Source organism: Penicillium subrubescens (assembly GCF_028828155.1).
Source record: "Penicillium subrubescens strain IBT 31985 chromosome Unknown utg000001l_segment0_segment0, whole genome shotgun sequence".
Classification (NCBI taxonomy): Eukaryota; Fungi; Ascomycota; class Eurotiomycetes; order Eurotiales; family Aspergillaceae; genus Penicillium; species Penicillium subrubescens.
This window is the reverse complement of record NW_026643151.1, coordinates 4,121,496-4,139,753: the sequence shown is the minus strand read 5'-3', so window position 1 is coordinate 4,139,753 and position 18,258 is coordinate 4,121,496. Positions and strand designations below refer to the sequence as shown.

The 18,258-nt window shown below is 51.7% G+C and overlaps 2 protein-coding genes across 2 annotated transcripts; one reads left to right on the top strand and one right to left on the bottom strand.

Annotated features, from left to right (window-relative positions):
• Positions 1-200: 200 nt before the first annotated feature.
• Positions 201-14,954, bottom strand: N7473_001428 (AAA family ATPase midasin; the record flags this gene model as incomplete). The annotated part of the gene is made up of 1 exon (XM_057147368.1): positions 201-14,954. One exon carries the CDS (start codon positions 14,952-14,954, stop codon positions 201-203), a length of 14,754 nt encoding a protein of 4,917 aa, XP_057015254.1.
• Positions 14,955-15,223: 269 nt separating this feature from the next.
• Positions 15,224-18,104, top strand: N7473_001427 (chloride channel protein; the record flags this gene model as incomplete). Its single annotated transcript, XM_057147367.1, has 6 exons — positions 15,224-15,351; positions 15,408-15,937; positions 16,005-16,108; positions 16,158-16,310; positions 16,363-16,569; positions 16,635-18,104. 6 exons carry the CDS (start codon positions 15,224-15,226, stop codon positions 18,102-18,104), a joined length of 2,592 nt encoding a protein of 863 aa, XP_057015253.1.
• Positions 18,105-18,258: the final 154 nt, after the last annotated feature.

The following is an 18,258-nucleotide window of genomic DNA, read 5'->3' as shown; positions in this document are numbered from 1 at the left end:
ACCAATATCATATTACAATTATTACTTTTTTCAAAAGATCACTACATGGTAGATAGGAACAACGATTTTAACAAACATGTAATCCACGTTCATGTACAAACTATTCTAAACAAAATCTATCATATACATCAAAAATTCAAAACGCCATCCCTAAATACAAAATAAACGCCCGATATTGCAAATCCACTTTTCAATGTAGATCATGAAGATACATCCACAACCTCGGCAAACCACTGCTTCAACGCAGTCGCCAAAACAGAAGGCAATTCACGCACATCCCTCACAACCAAGTAATAAGGGAAGGGGAAACCCTCAAGATACCGCTTCATGCGCAGCTTCATCTCACCGCCAGAATCAGGGTCGGCCTCGAAGCTAGCCTGCGAGAGATCAAGAATAGAGCTACCCTTGACAGCATCGACAATGATAAAGACAATCATAATACGCTCCTCAAGAGCCTGACGCACCAGCCGGCGAATCGTATCGTGATCTTCACAAATACCATCAGAGATAATAAGCTGGAGCTGCCACAGATCGGCAGAGCCTGAGCCGGGAGAACGCTTCCAGCGAGCCTCGCGGAAGAGCGCGATCGAATCCGCAATCAACTTGCGCACATTTGTACCGGTTTGCTGGTAGCTGAAATGCTGGAAGACCTGCATACCGGCCTCGGAGGAGAACGGCTTGCCGAACTCGTGCGCAACGCGGACGTGGTCTTCGTTACCGAAGCCCAGCACGCAGAGATCACCGGCTTCAAGCATGCTCAGACTCTTTGCGACGAGGGCGAGGGTTTCAAAGGCAAGTTGGCCAGAGCCACTCTCCAGCATGGACTTGCTGTCGTCGACGGCAAGCATGATTTGGTAGTTGCGCTTGGAGGGGATGGAGCGACGCATCCAGATCTTGTCGCGCTTGTACTGGGAGGCAATGTAGGGGATGATGCGCTTGATGTTGAGACGCTTGCCGGTGCGGAAGTCACCGCGGAGTTTGGTGGCCATTGTGGGTGCCAGGATGAGACGGAGTTGTTCGGTGAGAGAGAGGGAGAGGTCGTTGGTGGCATTTTCATAGTGGGACCAGAGACGACGGGCTTCGGGTTCGGGGGTCAGGGGTGGGAGGGTGGATGAGAGGTGGATGGCCGCGAGTTGCGAGTCGACTTCATCCAGTTCTTCGTTCACATCTTCGGCACCAGGAGCGCCGTCGGCGTGGTCTGCTGATGTACGATCACCTGGGATGAAAGCCCCGGGAGCTTGGCCATCGGTGGGAGCGGCTTCGCGGTCGATCTGCATCTCGTCTTGGAGCTGGTTGTCCAGAGCGTCTTGGAGCTCATCCGAGATATCAGGGAGAGCTTCGTTTTCTCCAGGCTGGTTCTCAGACTCGACGCCCTTGTTTTGGTCAAGACCCTTGGCTTGGTCTTCGTTTGCCTGGCCGAGAGCCTGTGTGTCGGCTACGTCGTCGTCATGCTTGAGATGCTCGAAATCGGCATCCGCCATGTCGGTATCTTGAGGAAGAGGTTGAGATTCCTCTTCCTCTTGTGACGGATTGAGCACCTCTTTCTGGCGGCGGTGCCATTGCTCAAGGATGTCTCCGAGCTTCTTGAAGGCTTGCATCTGAGGCTCATTTGGGGCAGAGTCTTCGGCACCACCGGAATCTCGACTGCGCTTGCTCTCCTCGCTATCCTTTGCAGCACCAGTCTGTTGCTCGGCGTTGGCGTTGGGATCGCTGGAACCACTCTCTTGCTGGGCATCACCTGAGGCACCCTTGTCCTCGTTCTGATCTTGGTCGGCAGCAAGACCACCGTTGACGGCATCGCTAGGAGCAACTTCGTCACCGGCGGCTTCATTATCATCGCGCTGAGCAAGGAACTCGTCCTGTTCTAGCTCTTCCGCATCCTCACCGCCAGCTTCATTCTCCTCTTCTTGTCCTTCGCCTTCGTTGGTCTCTTCTCCCTCGTCGCCCATCTCTTCATCCTCACCAGGAACCTGGTCGTCGGCTGCCATATCGACATCCTCATCACCAGCCTGATCATCTTGCTCGTCGGCCTTTTGCTCTTCATCGGGGAGAGGACCCATGTCATCGAGTTCATCCATGCCATCGTCATCCTCGCCTTCATCACCATCTCCTTTATCATCACCGTCCAACTGCATCTCGTCTGGAAGATCTAATGTCTCTTCCTCCTTGGTCTGAGGATCAGTGACTTCCATGTCTTCGCGGCCAATAGCCTCGCCCTCGTCATCAGGGGCTTCTTCCTCGTCATCGTCTTCATCTCCCTCCTCTTCCTCGCCCTTGGGGCCTTCTTCTCCATCCTTCTTCTGCTCTTGTGCAGCAGCCTGTTGTTCGTCCTCGGCCTGGCCCTTTCCTTCTTCGTTCTCGGTCTCCTTCTGCTGTTCATCGTTGGCTCCATCCCATAGCTTCTCGTCGACAGCACCAGAGTCGAGGTCATCGACACTGCCGACTTCTTCATCAATGTCGTCCTCTTCGTCATCATCCTTGTCGTCCTTATCTTCTTCATCGCCTTCTTCTTCCTTGTGGTCGCCGGTTTCACCTTCTAATTCCTCTTGGTCCATATTGACAGCATCAGCCGAGTCCTCCATCTCGTCTTTCTCGGCATCCTCCTTTTGTGCTTGTTGCGCGAGCTCCGAGAGATCCTCATCATCTCCGACGTCCTTGCTAATGTCCTCTGCACCTTCGCCATCGCCAAGACCAGTTCCGCTCTCCATCTTGCCTTCTTTGCCTTCGTCCTGGGACGCTTCAGCAGGGCTGCAGAATCCTTCGGCTGCTACTTGAGTGAAGGTCTTGGTCAAGATATAAGAAGTCTTGCAAATCTCTCGGTGAACCGAGATGAAACGATCGGTCAGATCCTGGCAGATTTGGTAGTACTTGGTGGCAATGGGCAGGATACTGGCAACCAAAGCGGCAGCCATGGGAAGGGCGCCGGAGGACTTGTCCTGCAAATGTTGCAGCTTGTCGAGAACGTCCGCCAGCGACGATGTGATCTCATTGAGATGGACTGCCCTGGATGCCCGAGAGAAGAACTCATCACTTCGTGACATGAGACCATCAAAGGTGATCGCAGTGGGAACATCCTTCAATTGCTGCAGGCCAACAAGCATCTTGTCAACTGCAGACAAAAGACTGTCATCAAAGCTTTGAATTGACACGGTGCCCTTTCCAAGCAGGCCAGCTGGGGGAACACTGCTGGTCTGAAGCCATGGAGTAATATGTTCCAAAGCGAATGAAAGGTCAGGGCGGTCCTGAATCCATGTCTTCAGGTCAGTCTCGAGCTGAGCGAGCGATGACCATGTGCGCTGAATGAGCTCTTTCTGGATCGTGGAGGTAATTCCAGATGGCAGGGAAGGATGTGACAGCAGGGACTGGCGAAGGTCGTCGATTGCAGCCTTTCTAGATTTCAGCTCCTGGGAAAGGGAGGATACAGGGATGCCCGAAAACCTGGAGTGCACTTCAATGATCGTTGATGCAAGTCCAAGGATTGGGCTCAACCAGGCGACGATTCGGGTCAGACCAAGAAGTTCCTCGCTGGCAGAGGCGCCAGCCTTGATGAGCAAGTCTGAGCCGATAGTCCACAAGTGCCGTGCCTTATCCAGAGTAGACTTGAGAGCTCCCAGGTCAGAGAGTGCTGGAGCAAGAGCACCTCTCTGGCGTCGAATGATGAACAAAAGGTACTCAATAGAGCCCATACTGCGGGAAACTTCGACATTGCTGAGCTCATCAGAGTAATTGCGCGTGGCCAAGCGAGCACGGGGAACAAGATCAAGAAGCCTATGGAAGTAGGAATCGGCACTCTGAACTGACGCTTGGGCTGCGGCACTAGATTCAAAGGCAGCGCTGGTGGAGAGTACCTGGGCAAGGGAAACTTGAGCTTCAATCAGGTTTGTGCCGGCATTCCGCTTAACACCCATCTCAAAGAGGCGCTTCAGGGTATCAGCAAATAGACGACGCTTCTGTACCTTGAGGTGCTGGACATCCTCCTTGTTCTCCTCCGTCAGAGTCTTCGGGGTCGACGACTTGAACTCGTTGATGGCCTCAATGATAGAGACTGTGAAACCGTCGAGGTCCGTGGCAATGTCAAACTCGGGCGGAATGGAAGAATAGAGATTCATCATGTTGCGAGCTGTGCCATCCGGGTTCTGGAATCGGAGAGCTCTGGATGACCACAGCTTCTTGTTTGACTGACAAATGGACAAGACTTCAGGGTACAATGCGGTTGGTAGAGACTTCTCCTCGATGCGCAATTCGCTGGCAGAATCTCCAGATTCAGGAAGGCCTTGTTCAAGGACCGGCTGGATGGGCTGCGCGAGAGCCGCACGGTACTTGCGAACAAGCTTGAACAACTTGACGTGAGACCTTCTAGCACTCTCCTTCAAGGCAACGATGTTGGTGTCCTTCCAGCTTGCCAATAGAATCTGCTCCTTAATGTCCTTCTCCAGGGCTGATCTCTTTTCCTGTAGAATCTTGTCAACCGACGGCTCAAAGGGCCGGAAGTGGGACAGGAAATTGCTAAGTGCAGACACAAGCGGCGCGAGACAAGGATGGTCATTGACGAATGCCACGAGCAGTGCCTGGAAATCGGAAACGAGCTGCAGGCGACGAGTGAATTGACCGAGAGAGGTGGATTTAAAGAATTGTTCTAGGGTTGCAATGACACCCTGAATGTGCTCACTCATGTCTTGTTCGCCAGACTCTGCCATCTGCAGCGGCACGGCCAGAAGAGCCTCGTATGCAACGAACCACCAGGAGCTAACGTTTTCGTCGCATCGCTCTCTTTCGAGATCCAAGAGCTTCGCCCATGTAGACAGTTCGAGGCGACGCCAGCCGATGGTCATGGCCGTGATCTCGTCATACAAGGGGGCCGCTGAGTATTCCCTGCTAGCAACAAGCTGCCATTCATGAACAAAGGAATGAAGCTTCTCAAGCTTAGTCAAGAATTTGGCAACAGGTTCGGTGTGCTTGAACTGGAGGATCTCTGAACAGCAGGTAATGACGTCTTGAAGAACGGCGTGCTCTGGCCAGGCAGTCTGGATCTGCGCGAACCGAGATTGAACTGAAAGCGTAAGATCGACAAGCTTTCTTGCTTCACCAAGGTTGGAATCGGTATAGAAGTTGTATTTCTTCTTATTATCTTGAGATCCCTCGCCCATGACATCTTCAAGGAGTAGGAAGACAGCGGGAAGATGGTGTTGGGGTGACACTGGCGCAAAGGAACTCTTGTTTGAAGACCACATCGATCCCAAGAGGCGGCCTGATTCCTTGACAAAAGTAGGAAGAGCCTCGCCGGTGCGGTGAGCACCGACAATCTTAGCATGGAGAGCTGAGAGTCGCACGGCAATCATGCGAGGATCAACTCGGCCGACTTCTTGGCTTTCAGAAGCTCCTTCGTCGTAAGTAGGGAAGAGCTGATGAAGCTCAGCTTCGTTGATCTCCTCTTCATCTTCCCACGAGCCTCGGTAGCGGTAAAGCTCGGACTTCTCTGCTTCCTTCTCCTGATCCTCTCTGAGCTGCGTCTTCCACAAGTAGTGGAAGTCAGAGAAAATGCGGCGAATGGTCTCACGGCCAGACTTCATGTCAAGCATGGTAGGATCAGCGTCCTTGGCTGTCCAGAGGGCAGACAATTCGTGGAGTCGCATCTCGACGGCATTGCTTTGGTTGTATGGAGGAATCGTGCTGCTGTCAGAAAGAACAGGATGAAGAGTACCTCCCAAGAAGGGTGTGCGGTTGCTCAGAGACTGGATATCTCGGGAATTGCCGGAGTGATCGCCTTCGCTTGAGGCCAGGAACAGACCAACATCGAGAAGCTGGAGGAAGCGCACGACCGGCACAGTAATGTCGTCGTAGGATCGATAATATGTGCTGAGGCGAATGGTGAGCTGGGCGATGTTATCACGTAGAAGCTGAATCATTTCCCGGGATTCTGAAATGCTTTCAGGTGAATCAACCATCGCTTCGGGATTTCGGTTGAGGACAGAGTTGATCAAGTTCATGAACTCTCCATGTAACAGACTCAGTTCAGATTGCTCCGGGCGAGTCACAGATGAAGGAGGTGGGGCAGATCCCAATTCCTGAATCTCCTCTTGCAGAAGAATGGAGCGCAGGTTGGATGGCTGACCAGAGAATGTGCTCTCGAAAGCAAGGATAGCATTGGATTTCGCACTGATCTCATCAAGGCGTTGATAGTGTCGCTTGCGTTGGACAACGAGACCAAGCGAAGGATCAAAGGCCTTGTCTGGGACAAAGAGGCGGAGGAGGATGACTGCTAGCTGTACTGTTGCGAGCCCAGTAAATCGGACAGCATTCTCACCATTGGAGACCGCAACTAGCGAGGAAACGAGGGCTGGCAAAGCCTTCTGAGCTAGGTTCTTGAAGTAGTGGTCATCTCCGAGGCCTGAGTCGAGCGCGGTGGCAATAAGTGCCCCATCCTCAATAGCGTTTCCTGATTCAATGGATCGAAGAAGCGAGACAAGATGTCCAGCAGACTCGGCATCCAGGAGTTCACTGTGGCAAGAGACCAGCTCGGCTGTCAGAGCTGCAAGTGCACGGCTGAGGACGCTAGACTGTTCTGTCGCGACTTGTCTGCTACTCATTGAGAGAGCCTTTGAAAGCGCTTCCTTCTCTGCCTGAAGCAGATCCATTTGACCCAATGTAGTGGCACCGACGGATGTCAAACGGTCCAGCAGGGATAGCGAGAGAACCCCACCAATGGCCAGTGGAGAGCTAGAATTCTTTCCTGCGCCAGAAAACAGGGCAAGTCTGTGGAGCAACTCCGGAACCCGAATTTTGGTAGCTGAGGAGTCAAGCGAGCGTGCACGGCGACCAGCAAGCAAGGGCACCACTGTCTGAACGGCCTTCTCGGCGCCAAACGACGAGATATCATGATACTGGCATATCGCTTCAAACTCCTGCGAGAAATAGGGATACTGGGCAGAATCAGAGCGGCGGACAGCCTGACCAAGCTCGGCCACCGTCTGCTTAATGCCCTCGAGAAGTAGATCTCCGTCTGCACCGTCCAGCAGGATGAATCTTTGCGCATCAATCAATGAGTTCCACACACTGCTCAGCTGAGAAACCTCAACGCGTGTCTGCAACGCCAAGTTGGTGAAGTCAGACACGGTGGTCTCCAGTTCGATCAGAGACTTCAATTGCTCTTGCGATGAAGGTGTAACATGCCTCCAGGAATCCCAGATTCGTTGCATGCTGAGACCTGTAGTCAACGCCCACCCAGCTTGGAAGCGAGCAAGGGCATTTGAGAGTGCTCTTTCCAGGGGCTTCAATGACGGAGATGATTCAAGTAGAGATGCACAGACCTTTCTTCCAATCTGCAGGTAAATTTGGAATTCACCCTCGTTGACTTGAGTCACATCAGTCGCTTTGTAGATGTCCCAGCAGAGGCAGATGATCGTTCTTAGAGCAGCCATAATCTCTGGTGAGCCAAGGCTGGCTTCGTTCAAGCTCTGAATATAATCGTACAATGCTTGACCGCAATCAGACAGGAAGCTGCCGACAGGCTGAGTTGTGTCTTTCATCAAAGATTGGATCCGGCTGGAAGCCAAGGAACGCTCCAGTCGTGTCATTTGGCTTGGCTTGAGTTGGTTTGCAGAGTCATTGGAGTGGACCAAACATTGTTTTAAACGATGAACCTCGAGCCTAAACTCTTGAAGGTAGGCCAAGACAACAATACTAGAGCGGTAATCGCTGCCTCCAGTCACTGACAGGAGGGGCTCGTTGACAAGAGGGTGAATTGGCTGGAGTCCGCCCGTAATGCTGAGAGATGCTCCTGCCATGATGATCTCGCCAGCGACGAAGTTGAGAGGTCTCCACTGGTTATTTTCCTGGAGCGTTAAAATGTAGCGTTGCAAGGTGTTGGACGCGGCAAGTCTCTCAGCATTGGATTCAGCATGATTAGGCAAGAATGTACCTGGAGACTTTTGAAGGTAGATGAGATCTGCAGGGGAGAGATGGTCCAAGCAGACGTCTAACGAGTCTTCCGTGGAGGATTCAGATGGCAATGCTTTGTTTGAACTCCAGACATGACGAAGTCGATAGAGTGCAGAGTCGCATGTATAGGAGGGACCTGTCGAGGTAGAAAACTCTTGTCCTTCGCTTGGCATGAAGCAGATCTCAATGCATCGGTTACGCATAGCACGAGACAGCTCTCCATGGCGAGGGTCCATGGTCATAAAGAGGCGGAAGTTAGGGTGGGGAGTAATGATGCGAGCGGATCCATCCTCGGTTCGTTGTTCATTGAGAATAAGTGTTCCGTTGGGCTCTGTCAAAGAGTTCAATCTGTCCAGAACAGACGGGTTGCAGAGATTGGCGTTGTCAAGAATGACCCAGGATCCATTCTGAACAGCCCGTGTCAGAACACCCTCAGTCCACTCAAAGCCAACCTTCATCTTATCGGAATTACGGATGGTATCCAACAGACTCTGCGCTCTCTCAAGGAATTGTTGCAGGGTTGGATCAGAGAACGACTGGCAAAGATCTGACAGTGATGAGACCACGGTTTCCAGCGAGGTTTCTGGGCTTTGGAAATGTTGGCAAATCTGGAGAGCCAGGGCCACAGACTCGGAGACGTTACCAGACGCGAACGAATGAATGATCTGGTTTCGTAGGAAGATCTCGACATCATGGATGAAAGAGGCGACCTCTCTTCGATGATCAATCTGCTCAAAGCCACCAATCAAGTCCATGGTGTCGGTGTCGGCGCTCAGAGCGAGCTCCTCCAGGTTTGCACCATTGATAGCTGCGAGCTTCTTGATCAAGGTTGTCTTACCACAGCCAGCAGGACCAACGAGAATACTGGGCCAGGAGTTGTCAATACATAGGATAAGAGACTCGAGAATATGAAGATCATTGGGGAGAATTTTCATGTGCGGTGCAAGCGAGCGTTGTAACAGGGGGTCTCGAGTCAAAATACCCAGGCCAACCTGTAGGTAATCCGGGGTCAGGTTGTGGAAGTAGCTCTTCTGGCCAATCTCTGAATCTTTGAAAATGCGGTCGTAGATTTGAGCAACTTGCGCGCGATCATCTTGACTTCTGAACCTTTGGCTGATGACAATGTCCAGGAAGTGCTTGGTTGGAATCTGCAAATCTCCCCGGTCGGCCAACTGGAGCCATCGCTGAATGTCTCGCAGGTTGACCTCCCATGGGCCACCGATAGCTCCAAGTCTGCGTTCGGTGACAATCGCTGTGTTGAGGCTGGAGATGAAGTCAACCAGCCTTTCGGTCTGTGAACGGGGACTTCCGGGGAAGAGCTTCGTGCAGATCGTTTTCAAATCTGCATCGGTAAAGCTGTCTGCATAGACAACAGTGAAACGATTGACGAAAGATGCAGGAAGACCCTTTCTGCCACCTCCCTGGTGGTGGGGGTTTTGAGCAGCAAATAGGACAAAGTCTGGGTGACGTTTAAAAGTCTGGTCAAGTTCGGCAATGTAGACCTGCTGACGATGGTCCAGACAAGAGTTGAGACCTTCGAGGACGGACTGCGAGGCCAAGTTCATTTCGTCCAGAAGAACCCAATCGCCACGCTGCATCGCTCGCAGGAACGGAGCGTCGCGCCAAGTGAATTGTCCAACATCGCCTCCTTCGACAGGGACGTCTGATCCGAAGAGATCTGTGAGATCTGTCTGCTCTGAAAGGTTGATTCGAGTCAGGGGCTTGCCAAGAGCTTTGGCGAGTGCTGTCACGAGTGTGGTTTTACCAACACCAGGACTACCCTCCATGAGGATGGGTTTAGAAGATTGCAAACCACGGGCGATTCTCACAGAGTTGGCAATTGTGGTCGGTGCATCCATGGTGAATTGCGGATCAGGATCGGTCTCCCCAACGGTTGGCAGAGAAAACGGACCGACCTGCAGGAAACCGGGCTCAAGGGAGACCGTCGAAGATTGCCAGTAAATCTTAGAGGCATCAACACTGAATAATTCACCCAGTTTGTCCAGGCACTTCTGTCGATTGCCATCGAGATTATTCAAAGAAATTGCAAGCATTGCGGCTGGATTGGCACCGAGAGTATCGATAAAGACCATGGCTGCACCTTGGACGATAGCGAACAATGTATCCTCACTTTGGCAGGTGTTCACAAAGTCAACCCAGGCAAGAAGATCACGGAGAGAAAGGGAGGTAGTTGAAGTGTTCTGGAAAGTAGCCTTGAACCATTTCGCAAACCGAAGCATCGACCTTGCCATATTCTCATCCTTGAGGGTCAACCTCATTTGCAGGATAGGGAGAATATCCTCGTCTTCAGAAAGTTGAGGAGCCCAGATTTCTGTCATGCGGTTTCGGAGAGCAGCTGAAAGCTCTCGTTTACCGTAGTCACCTCCAGGGTTCATGGTTGACAAAAATTGGAACCCTCCGTCGGCCACGACCATGGAGTCAATTGGACCCTTCTCGGCTAAGAGAATTGATCGATGAGGCTCCAGCACACTATTCAGTCGCTCCAGAACTGAATCGTCAGCAAGGGAAATTTCGTCAAGCAGGAAGAACTGGCCAGTCTTCATGGCAGTAATGAGACTTCCGTCGGACCACTCAAAGAGCGCGTTGCATCGAATGATGTTCTTCTCGATGCGGCGCAAAAGGTCTTGATCTTTGTCTTGTCTTTGCTGAACATCGAGAGTTGATAACTCCTGCTTCAACTGTTCGAGTGACAAGCTTGTTGATGGCTGCCCATGAATAAACAATTGCAGATCTTCGAAAATTTGCTTCTCAATTGCTGCACGATTTCGGATGGGCCTTTGAGCACCGATAAGATCACCCGTCTCGAGATTGACATGGGCGTTTACAATGAACAACTCGCGCTTGAAGGCCTCAGCTACGGCCTGACAGAGCTGTGTTTTACCACATCCAGTCTCTCCAACGAGAAGAACCGGCTCGTTGTTTTTGAGAGCCTTGGAGACGAGAATGAAAAGGCGCCTCATAGCCTTGGTCCAAACAATGCCAGAGGGTAGCCCAGCCATCTGGGGAACACTCTGCTCAAGCTGTGACTCGCTGTAAAGCACGTCTTCGTCCAAACGAACCTTCATGACCTCTTCAATCACGCTTTTCACGGCAGCTTTCTCTTGGGGGTTGCGAACACGCTCCCCAAGGAGCATATAGCCATTTACTGCCAATTGTTCGCGGTCATCGGCATCGCGAAGGGCCCAACGGAACAAATCACGGAGAGTAGCGAAGCTGTTCTTCTGCTCAAACAGTCGGTTGGACTGACGGAGCAGAGAAAGCTTGCGATAGACCGAGACGATTCGTGTGCAGAATGAGGGGGCAATCTGAGAACGCTCTTTGAGGATGAACTCCAGCTCGCTCTCCGGAATGTCATCAAAGTGGAGCTCAAGGAAACGATTTCGGAACGCACGAGAGAGAACCTTTCGACCACCATACAGACCAGCAGGATTTTGTGTAGCGAAGAGCATAAAGTTAGGATGAGGGTGAACCACTTCCTGGGTCTCAGGGATGAAGAGCTCCCGATTATCATCCAAAAGACGATTCAGCGCCTCAAGGACATCGGAGGGGGCCAAGTTCAGCTCATCAAGGACGATCCAATACCCATTTCGCAGAGCCTCCACCAAGACACCTTCCTGGTACCGCAAGCTCCCATCTTCAGATGAAATATAGGATCCTAGGTACTCTTGCAGGTCTGTATGTTCATGGTTGTTGATACGAACAAATTTGTTGCCGGAGACCTTTGCCAGATATTCAATCATACTTGTCTTTCCTGCTGAGGTAGGACCTTGTAGCAAGACAGGGAAGCGACGTGTAGAGCTGGCGCGGACCAAATTTTTGAGATTCTTCTCAATGAAAGGAGTAATGATATAATGGGGCTGCTCCTCTGGGACCAAAGGACCACGACGCATCCAATAGTGCTTGAATTGAACATAGTCGAGGCCATCCTCGGGAGGTCTGGGGGTTCGTCCAAGTAACGATTTGGCGTTCTTTGCATTTTCGAAGATGTGCTTTTCCAGCAACGGGACAAGAGATCGTTCGGATTCCAGGCCCAGCACGGTCAAGAAACTCATGCTGAATCCCTCAAAGATCGCTCGACGCAGGCCGTATACATGTGCGTGATCAATCACATAGATCAAGGCTCGAACAAGAGTTCGAATACTGAAATGTGGTCGCTGTCCGGCTCCATCTGTGAGCTTGTTCTCGTTGCTCAGCTTCTTGGTCTCCATATACAGCTGCGCAAGATCGGGTGCGGCACGTGGGTCGCCCATTGTCAAGGTACCAAGATACTTCTCAATCAAAGCCAAGAGATCATCCAGGTCGGTGTCGGGGGAGTGAACATAGAATTCGGTGAATCGAGAACGCAGGCCAGGAGGCAAATCACGTTTGCCGGCGTCGGTTGCAGGATTCATAGCACCAAAGATACGGAAGTCAGGATGGCCGAACACTCGCTCCACGTCACCAGCCTCAGAGAGAAGGACAGAAGGCGAGCCCTCGCCGCCGTGGTGCAAGAGACTGGCAATATTCTCAAGAGTATCGGGGGAGGCCAAGTTCACTTCGTCCAGCAAAACCCATTCGCCGTTCCTCAAGGCTCGGACAATTTTTCCATGCACAAAGGCAAACGCGAATTTCGCATCGCCCTGGGAGACCTGGGCTTCGAAATCCGCAAGTTGAGCCTCGAATCTCTCCCATTGCTGTCGCAAGTGTTGATATTTGGGGGAGTCCAACTTTCTCTTCTTGGCTGGCTGTTGCTCATCGCCATTCTCGGTCTCTTTCAAGCTGTTGCGCGCGGGATTGAAGACTCCGTTGGCCAACCGGACAGCCTCGTGCCAAAGATTAACCAGACGCACCCAATTTCCTGAAGCGACACTCTTGGACACGGAGGAAAGGAATTTCTGATTCTTTTTCGCTGAGAAGGTCAATTCGAACAGCTGAGTAAACTCGTCAAGCATCGGCACCGCCATTGTGCGAATACTGACGGGTTTGAATCCTCCCAGAAGATCAGTGCTCTCTGATTGTTGTGACAGGTTGACGACAGTGAGCTTCTGGCGCATCAAGGTAGCAAGTTGCTGAATCACAGTGGTTTTGCCAATACCAGTCTCTCCAACAAGGAGGACAGGTTCCGCCATTTGCACTGCGGCAGCGACTTGCTCCATAATAGAAAGCGCTGATCTTGTCGAAGCAAATCGTGACGCCGCAGCAGCGAGCTTCTGTGCCGCACCGCTTGGCACTTTGATTTTCTGCAAAACCTCTCGTCCAAGCACTAAAGAGTTGTTCTTATCGTTATAGTTTGGCGTACGTTCCTCAAGGCAGAATTGTGCACGCTGGGGCGAGATTTGGAGAGCCTCCGCAACCACAGAAGCGAGAGAGCTTTGCATAGACTTCTCAGGAAGATACTTGAGGAAAATGTCCACAACATCTAAGAGGATCTCATCGTCGACACCTTCCGGGGTAGCTTCAAAGCCGGTCTTTGCACCAATGAGTTGTAGTCGCCGATGCAGTCGGCTGCAAAGCTTGATTAGATCACGGAAGCCCGGCGTCCGGCCTTGGGAACCCTTGATCGCCAAGCTTCCATGGAAAGCAGAGCAAACCCTCCTGTATACTTCCATGATAATTGGCACACGAGACTCCAGAAGAGGAAATTTTTGCAGAATTACATCTCGCATCTCGTCGACAGAGAGAGAAGCCACGGGAACTCTTTGCCACAGACGACTGCCGAGCATCGAGGTGCTTGGGGCAACTTCCTCTCCTGCAATATTATATGAAGATTTCATAGTGGCGATAATCTTGAACCCCTCGGCGCACTTTATCCGCTCCCTCCGGCTCGCAATTGTCAGTTCTCCTCGCTCAATAATCGGGAGGATTAGACCGAGGACTTCGGATGGAGCACGGTCGAGGTCTTCAATCAAAACCCAACGACCTTCTCGTGCAGCCTTTGTGAGCACACCGGGCTGCCAGGAGAAAGAACCTGTGGCAGACGACGTCGCGTACATTCCGAGCAGACTTTTGGCATCTGTCTGCTCGTTGAGATGCAGCGTGACCATCGACTCGGCCTGGCCCATTACACCGGCAATGTCGTTGATCAGAGAGGTTTTGCCGGAGTTGGGTAAACCGACCAACAGGATAGGCTTGAACCCAAGAAGAGACCGCGCAATGCGGCGAATGTTTGCCGTCGTGGTGGGGGTCTTCACAATAGAAGAGGAGAATGAGTCGGCGTCCTTCAGTCGAGGAATCAAGACGCCGGAAACATCAGCAGACCTAGCTGTGAGAGAGCCTCGGGTTCTATCAACCAGTGCCATTGCTTCGCTCTCTGACCGTGTCACGTTCTTCTGTTGGATATGCCTCTCCAGGGTTTCCCATCGCCGTTCCTCCCACAACCCCAAAAGTCGGAAATCAATTGTGATCCCTTCCCAACTCCCTTCAATTGGGTCAACGCCGGTATTGGCGCGCAGCATATTTTGGGTAGCTGCATCGGCAGCATGCATATAGAGGGCAAAGCATCGGACCGCAAGGTATCGGATTACTTGGTCTTCGTGGGGGAACAGAGATTGGAGTTGAATCGGTGACACGGCTTTGGCGAAGGTGTCCAAATCAAATGACAGCAGTCGGAATAGGGCGAGGAGTAATGTACGGGTATCATTTAGGTCCAACTGCCGTAACGTCAACTCTTTTGACCCAACTAGAGCAGAGAGGCTTCCAGCCTGTGACGAGGCATATTGGCTGGCGAAAGGTCGGAGGTATGCCGCGAAAGGTAGGATGCGGGCAAATGCCGCCAGGACATGGATAGGGTCGGCATTGAGATCCGATCGAAGCCATCGAGCTGCGAGATCGACCACGATCGGTTCGTAAAGTCGGAAAATACTTTCTGTGAATTCACTGTTTAATGCTCCAAGAGCAAGCGCGTGAAGCTGCCGAGTCCCCGAGGCAGACCGAATGAGACTTGAGATCTCATTCGGGAGCTGCTCAAGCAGCTCGGACTCTGTAAGAGTCCTCTCGTAGGCGGGCCTTCCATCCATGCTGAGCCCGGCCGCGTAGAGGATCTCTTTGCAATTAACTTGATAGCAAGTTGAAGAGAGAAATTCCCCATAACTTTTTTTTCTGCCGCGATGGATGGCCCGGCCCCACCGGGCTGGATCATTCACCGCCTCCTAATCGGGTTGCCTAAGCCCCCCGGAGCTTGCGCCAGCTCCGATAAGTAGTCGCCAACTTGTCTACAACAACGTGGTCCTCGCTATTTCATGATCGTTCAGGAGATGCTGGCTCTGTGGACTTTTGATGGTTCAAGATGTCAATGACCGGTCAGAGCTCGGGCAGCGATGATCAACGCTACGCGACATCTCCAGCTCTACCGGAACAGGAACGTGAGAATCCTCGGCTTCAAGACACCATTCGAGGCGCGGAGGGATTTGAGCCGTATGTGTAGCTTTGTTAGGGCATGTTTCATTTGCTAATCCCAGACTTCAATGCAGAATTTCTTTTAAACGAAAACAAAAACGACAATCGCGTTTCAGCCTGTCTAGCCTTTTCTCGACTACCGCCGGCGGTTCGAGTACTCCTGGGCTTGGCTTCTCGAGACCACACGGCGGACAAAATGGCGATGCATCGCCATTAGAGCCCTATGGACCAGTGGGACTGAATGGTGATCCGAACTCCAAAGATGGCGGTCCCCTGGACTGGTATGTGGAGGGACCCGGCCGCCGAGTTGGCTACGACGACTTTACCGCTATCGATTGGATCTATGAGTACACGAAGGAACGTCAACGGAAAAGACTATTATACTCCAGTGGTCAGGGTATTTTCGGCTATGTGCGCAGAGTCATAGAAGCCAGTAACGTCTGGTTCGTCCTAATTGCGACCGGTATTGCGGTAGGAATCCTTGCCGCAGCTATCGACATCGCGACAGATTGGTTAGGAGATTTGAAAACCGGTTACTGCAAGAGTGGTCGTGGAGGTGGCAAGTTCTACCTGAATCGAAGCTTTTGCTGCTGGGGTTTAAATGGTAAGAGCACACTTGGCGTTCCTTGGCGGTACGTAAATGCAAGCTAACAAAGAGCTATGGGCAATAGACTATTCCCAATGTATGGACTGGACGCCATGGGGGAAAGCACTGGGTGCATCTTCAACTGGAGGCCGGTACGCCATCGAGTACATATTTTACATCGTCTCTTCGGTATTTCATCTGATCTAAATCCGCTTAAGAAGGGTCTAACACAACACAGGTTGTATTCGCTTCATGTGCCTGCCTCTTGGTACGAAGATTTGCGATTTATGCAAGACATAGTGGAATACCTGAGATTAAAACGGTGCTTGGAGGAACTGTCATCCGTCACTTCATGGGCCCATGGACACTGACTATCAAGTCGCTTGGTCTGGTATGTCTCCTTTATTAACCAGATTCGCGCTGGGTGACTTACATTATCCTAGTGCCTCGCAGTTTCATCTGGTCTCTGGCTCGGCAAGGAAGGCCCTCTAGTGCATGTTGCATGTTGTTGCGCCAATATAATGATGAAGCCCTTTGATAGTCTCACCGGCAACGAGGCGAGGAAACGTGAAGTTCTTTCGGCTGCGGCGGCGGCAGGCATCTCTGTCGCCTTCGGTGCTCCCATCGGAGGTGTCCTGTTTAGCTTGGAGGTAAGGATGGAACAATATTTGGCTTACGCAATCTCCTTTGTCATGTGGTCACTAATGCTTTACAGCAATTATCCTATTATTTTCCGGATAAGACAATGTGGCAAAGCTTTGTCTGCGCTATGGTTGCTGCTGTAACTTTACAAGCATTAAATCCATTTCGCACGGGAAAGATTGTGCTATACCAAGTGACCTATACTCGGGGATGGCACCGCTTTGAAGTCATTCCATTCATTATCCTTGGCATTGTCGGTGGTCTCTTCGGAGCATTCCTCATTCGCCTCAACATTAAGATCGCTCGATGGCGACGATCTCGATCTTCTTCTCGGCCCATTCTTGAGGTCGCCGTCATTGCTCTCTTAACGGCCTTGATCAACTTCCCGAATCATTTCATGAGAGCTCAAAACTCAGAACTTGTCCAAGCCCTTTTTGCAGAATGCAGTAGTGAAACATATGATCGATTCGGTCTTTGCGTCACTGGCTCTAAGGCTTTCGGTGTTGTTGCCATCCTTTTACTCGCTGCCGCACTCGCTTTTTTCCTCGCTTCGGTGACCTTTGGTCTCGATATACCGGCCGGTATTATCCTGCCGTCAGTGGCCATTGGTGCACTTTATGGTCGCGCTCTGGGGATATTAGTACGAATGTGGCAGGAAGCCTACCCCAAGGCTTTCCTCTTCGCCAAATGCGAACCCGACATTCCATGTGTAACGCCTGGCTTATACGCGATCATCGGCGCAGCCTCAGCCCTAGGTGGGGCGACTCGAATGACGCTGTCCATCGTGGTTATCATGTTCGAGCTGACTGGCGCCTTGACCTATGTCATCCCAATCATGATTGCCGTTATGCTGTCCAAATGGTGTGGTGATATCTTCGGCAAGCGAGGCATCTACGAATCGTGGATTCAGCTCAATGAATACCCATTCCTCGACCACCGCGACGATACTACCCCGCCAGATGTCTATGCTCGACGGGTCATGACAGTTGTTGACGATCTCTCTGTCATCACAGCAACCGGCCACACCATCGGCTCACTTCGAAACCTCGTTGCTAATACCACCTACCGCGGGTTCCCAGTCATCTCCGAAACCTCTACCCCCATTCTTCTTGGATATATTACACGCAACGAGCTCTCCTTCGCTTTGAAACATTCGACCTCTCCCGCCAACCGCAACCTCTCAGAGGAAACTCAGGTTTTCTTTGCCCACCAACCATTTGCAGACCCTGTGGAGACTCTGGATCTTCGACCCTGGATGGACCAAACCCCCATTACGCTCAATAGCAATATCAGTTTCTTGATCGTCCTACGGATGTTCCAACGGCTTGGTCTGCGATATGTCCTTTTCGCCAACAAAGGAATATTACAAGGCTTGCTGACCAAAAAAGATGTTTGGTCAGTGCTCAATGGTGTCGAGTTCCGTCGGCAGGAAGCCCTCCGAGGCGATGAATTTCAGTATACCCACGGGGCCGAAGAAGTTGGCCTACTTCAGGGCGATGAGCGAAGCAGTCTCAGTGGTTCACTCAGGCGAGACTCGCTATGATGATCTTTTTATTTCTCTACTTATCTTGTACAATGATCTTTTGCACGATGTTTCTCGGAGGACCAATCCTTCGCTTATTTAGATTCGGAGTTTCCAGTGGAGTTTCTCTTGAATATATCCTTCAACTTATTCCTGAGCCAAGCTAGAGATGGAG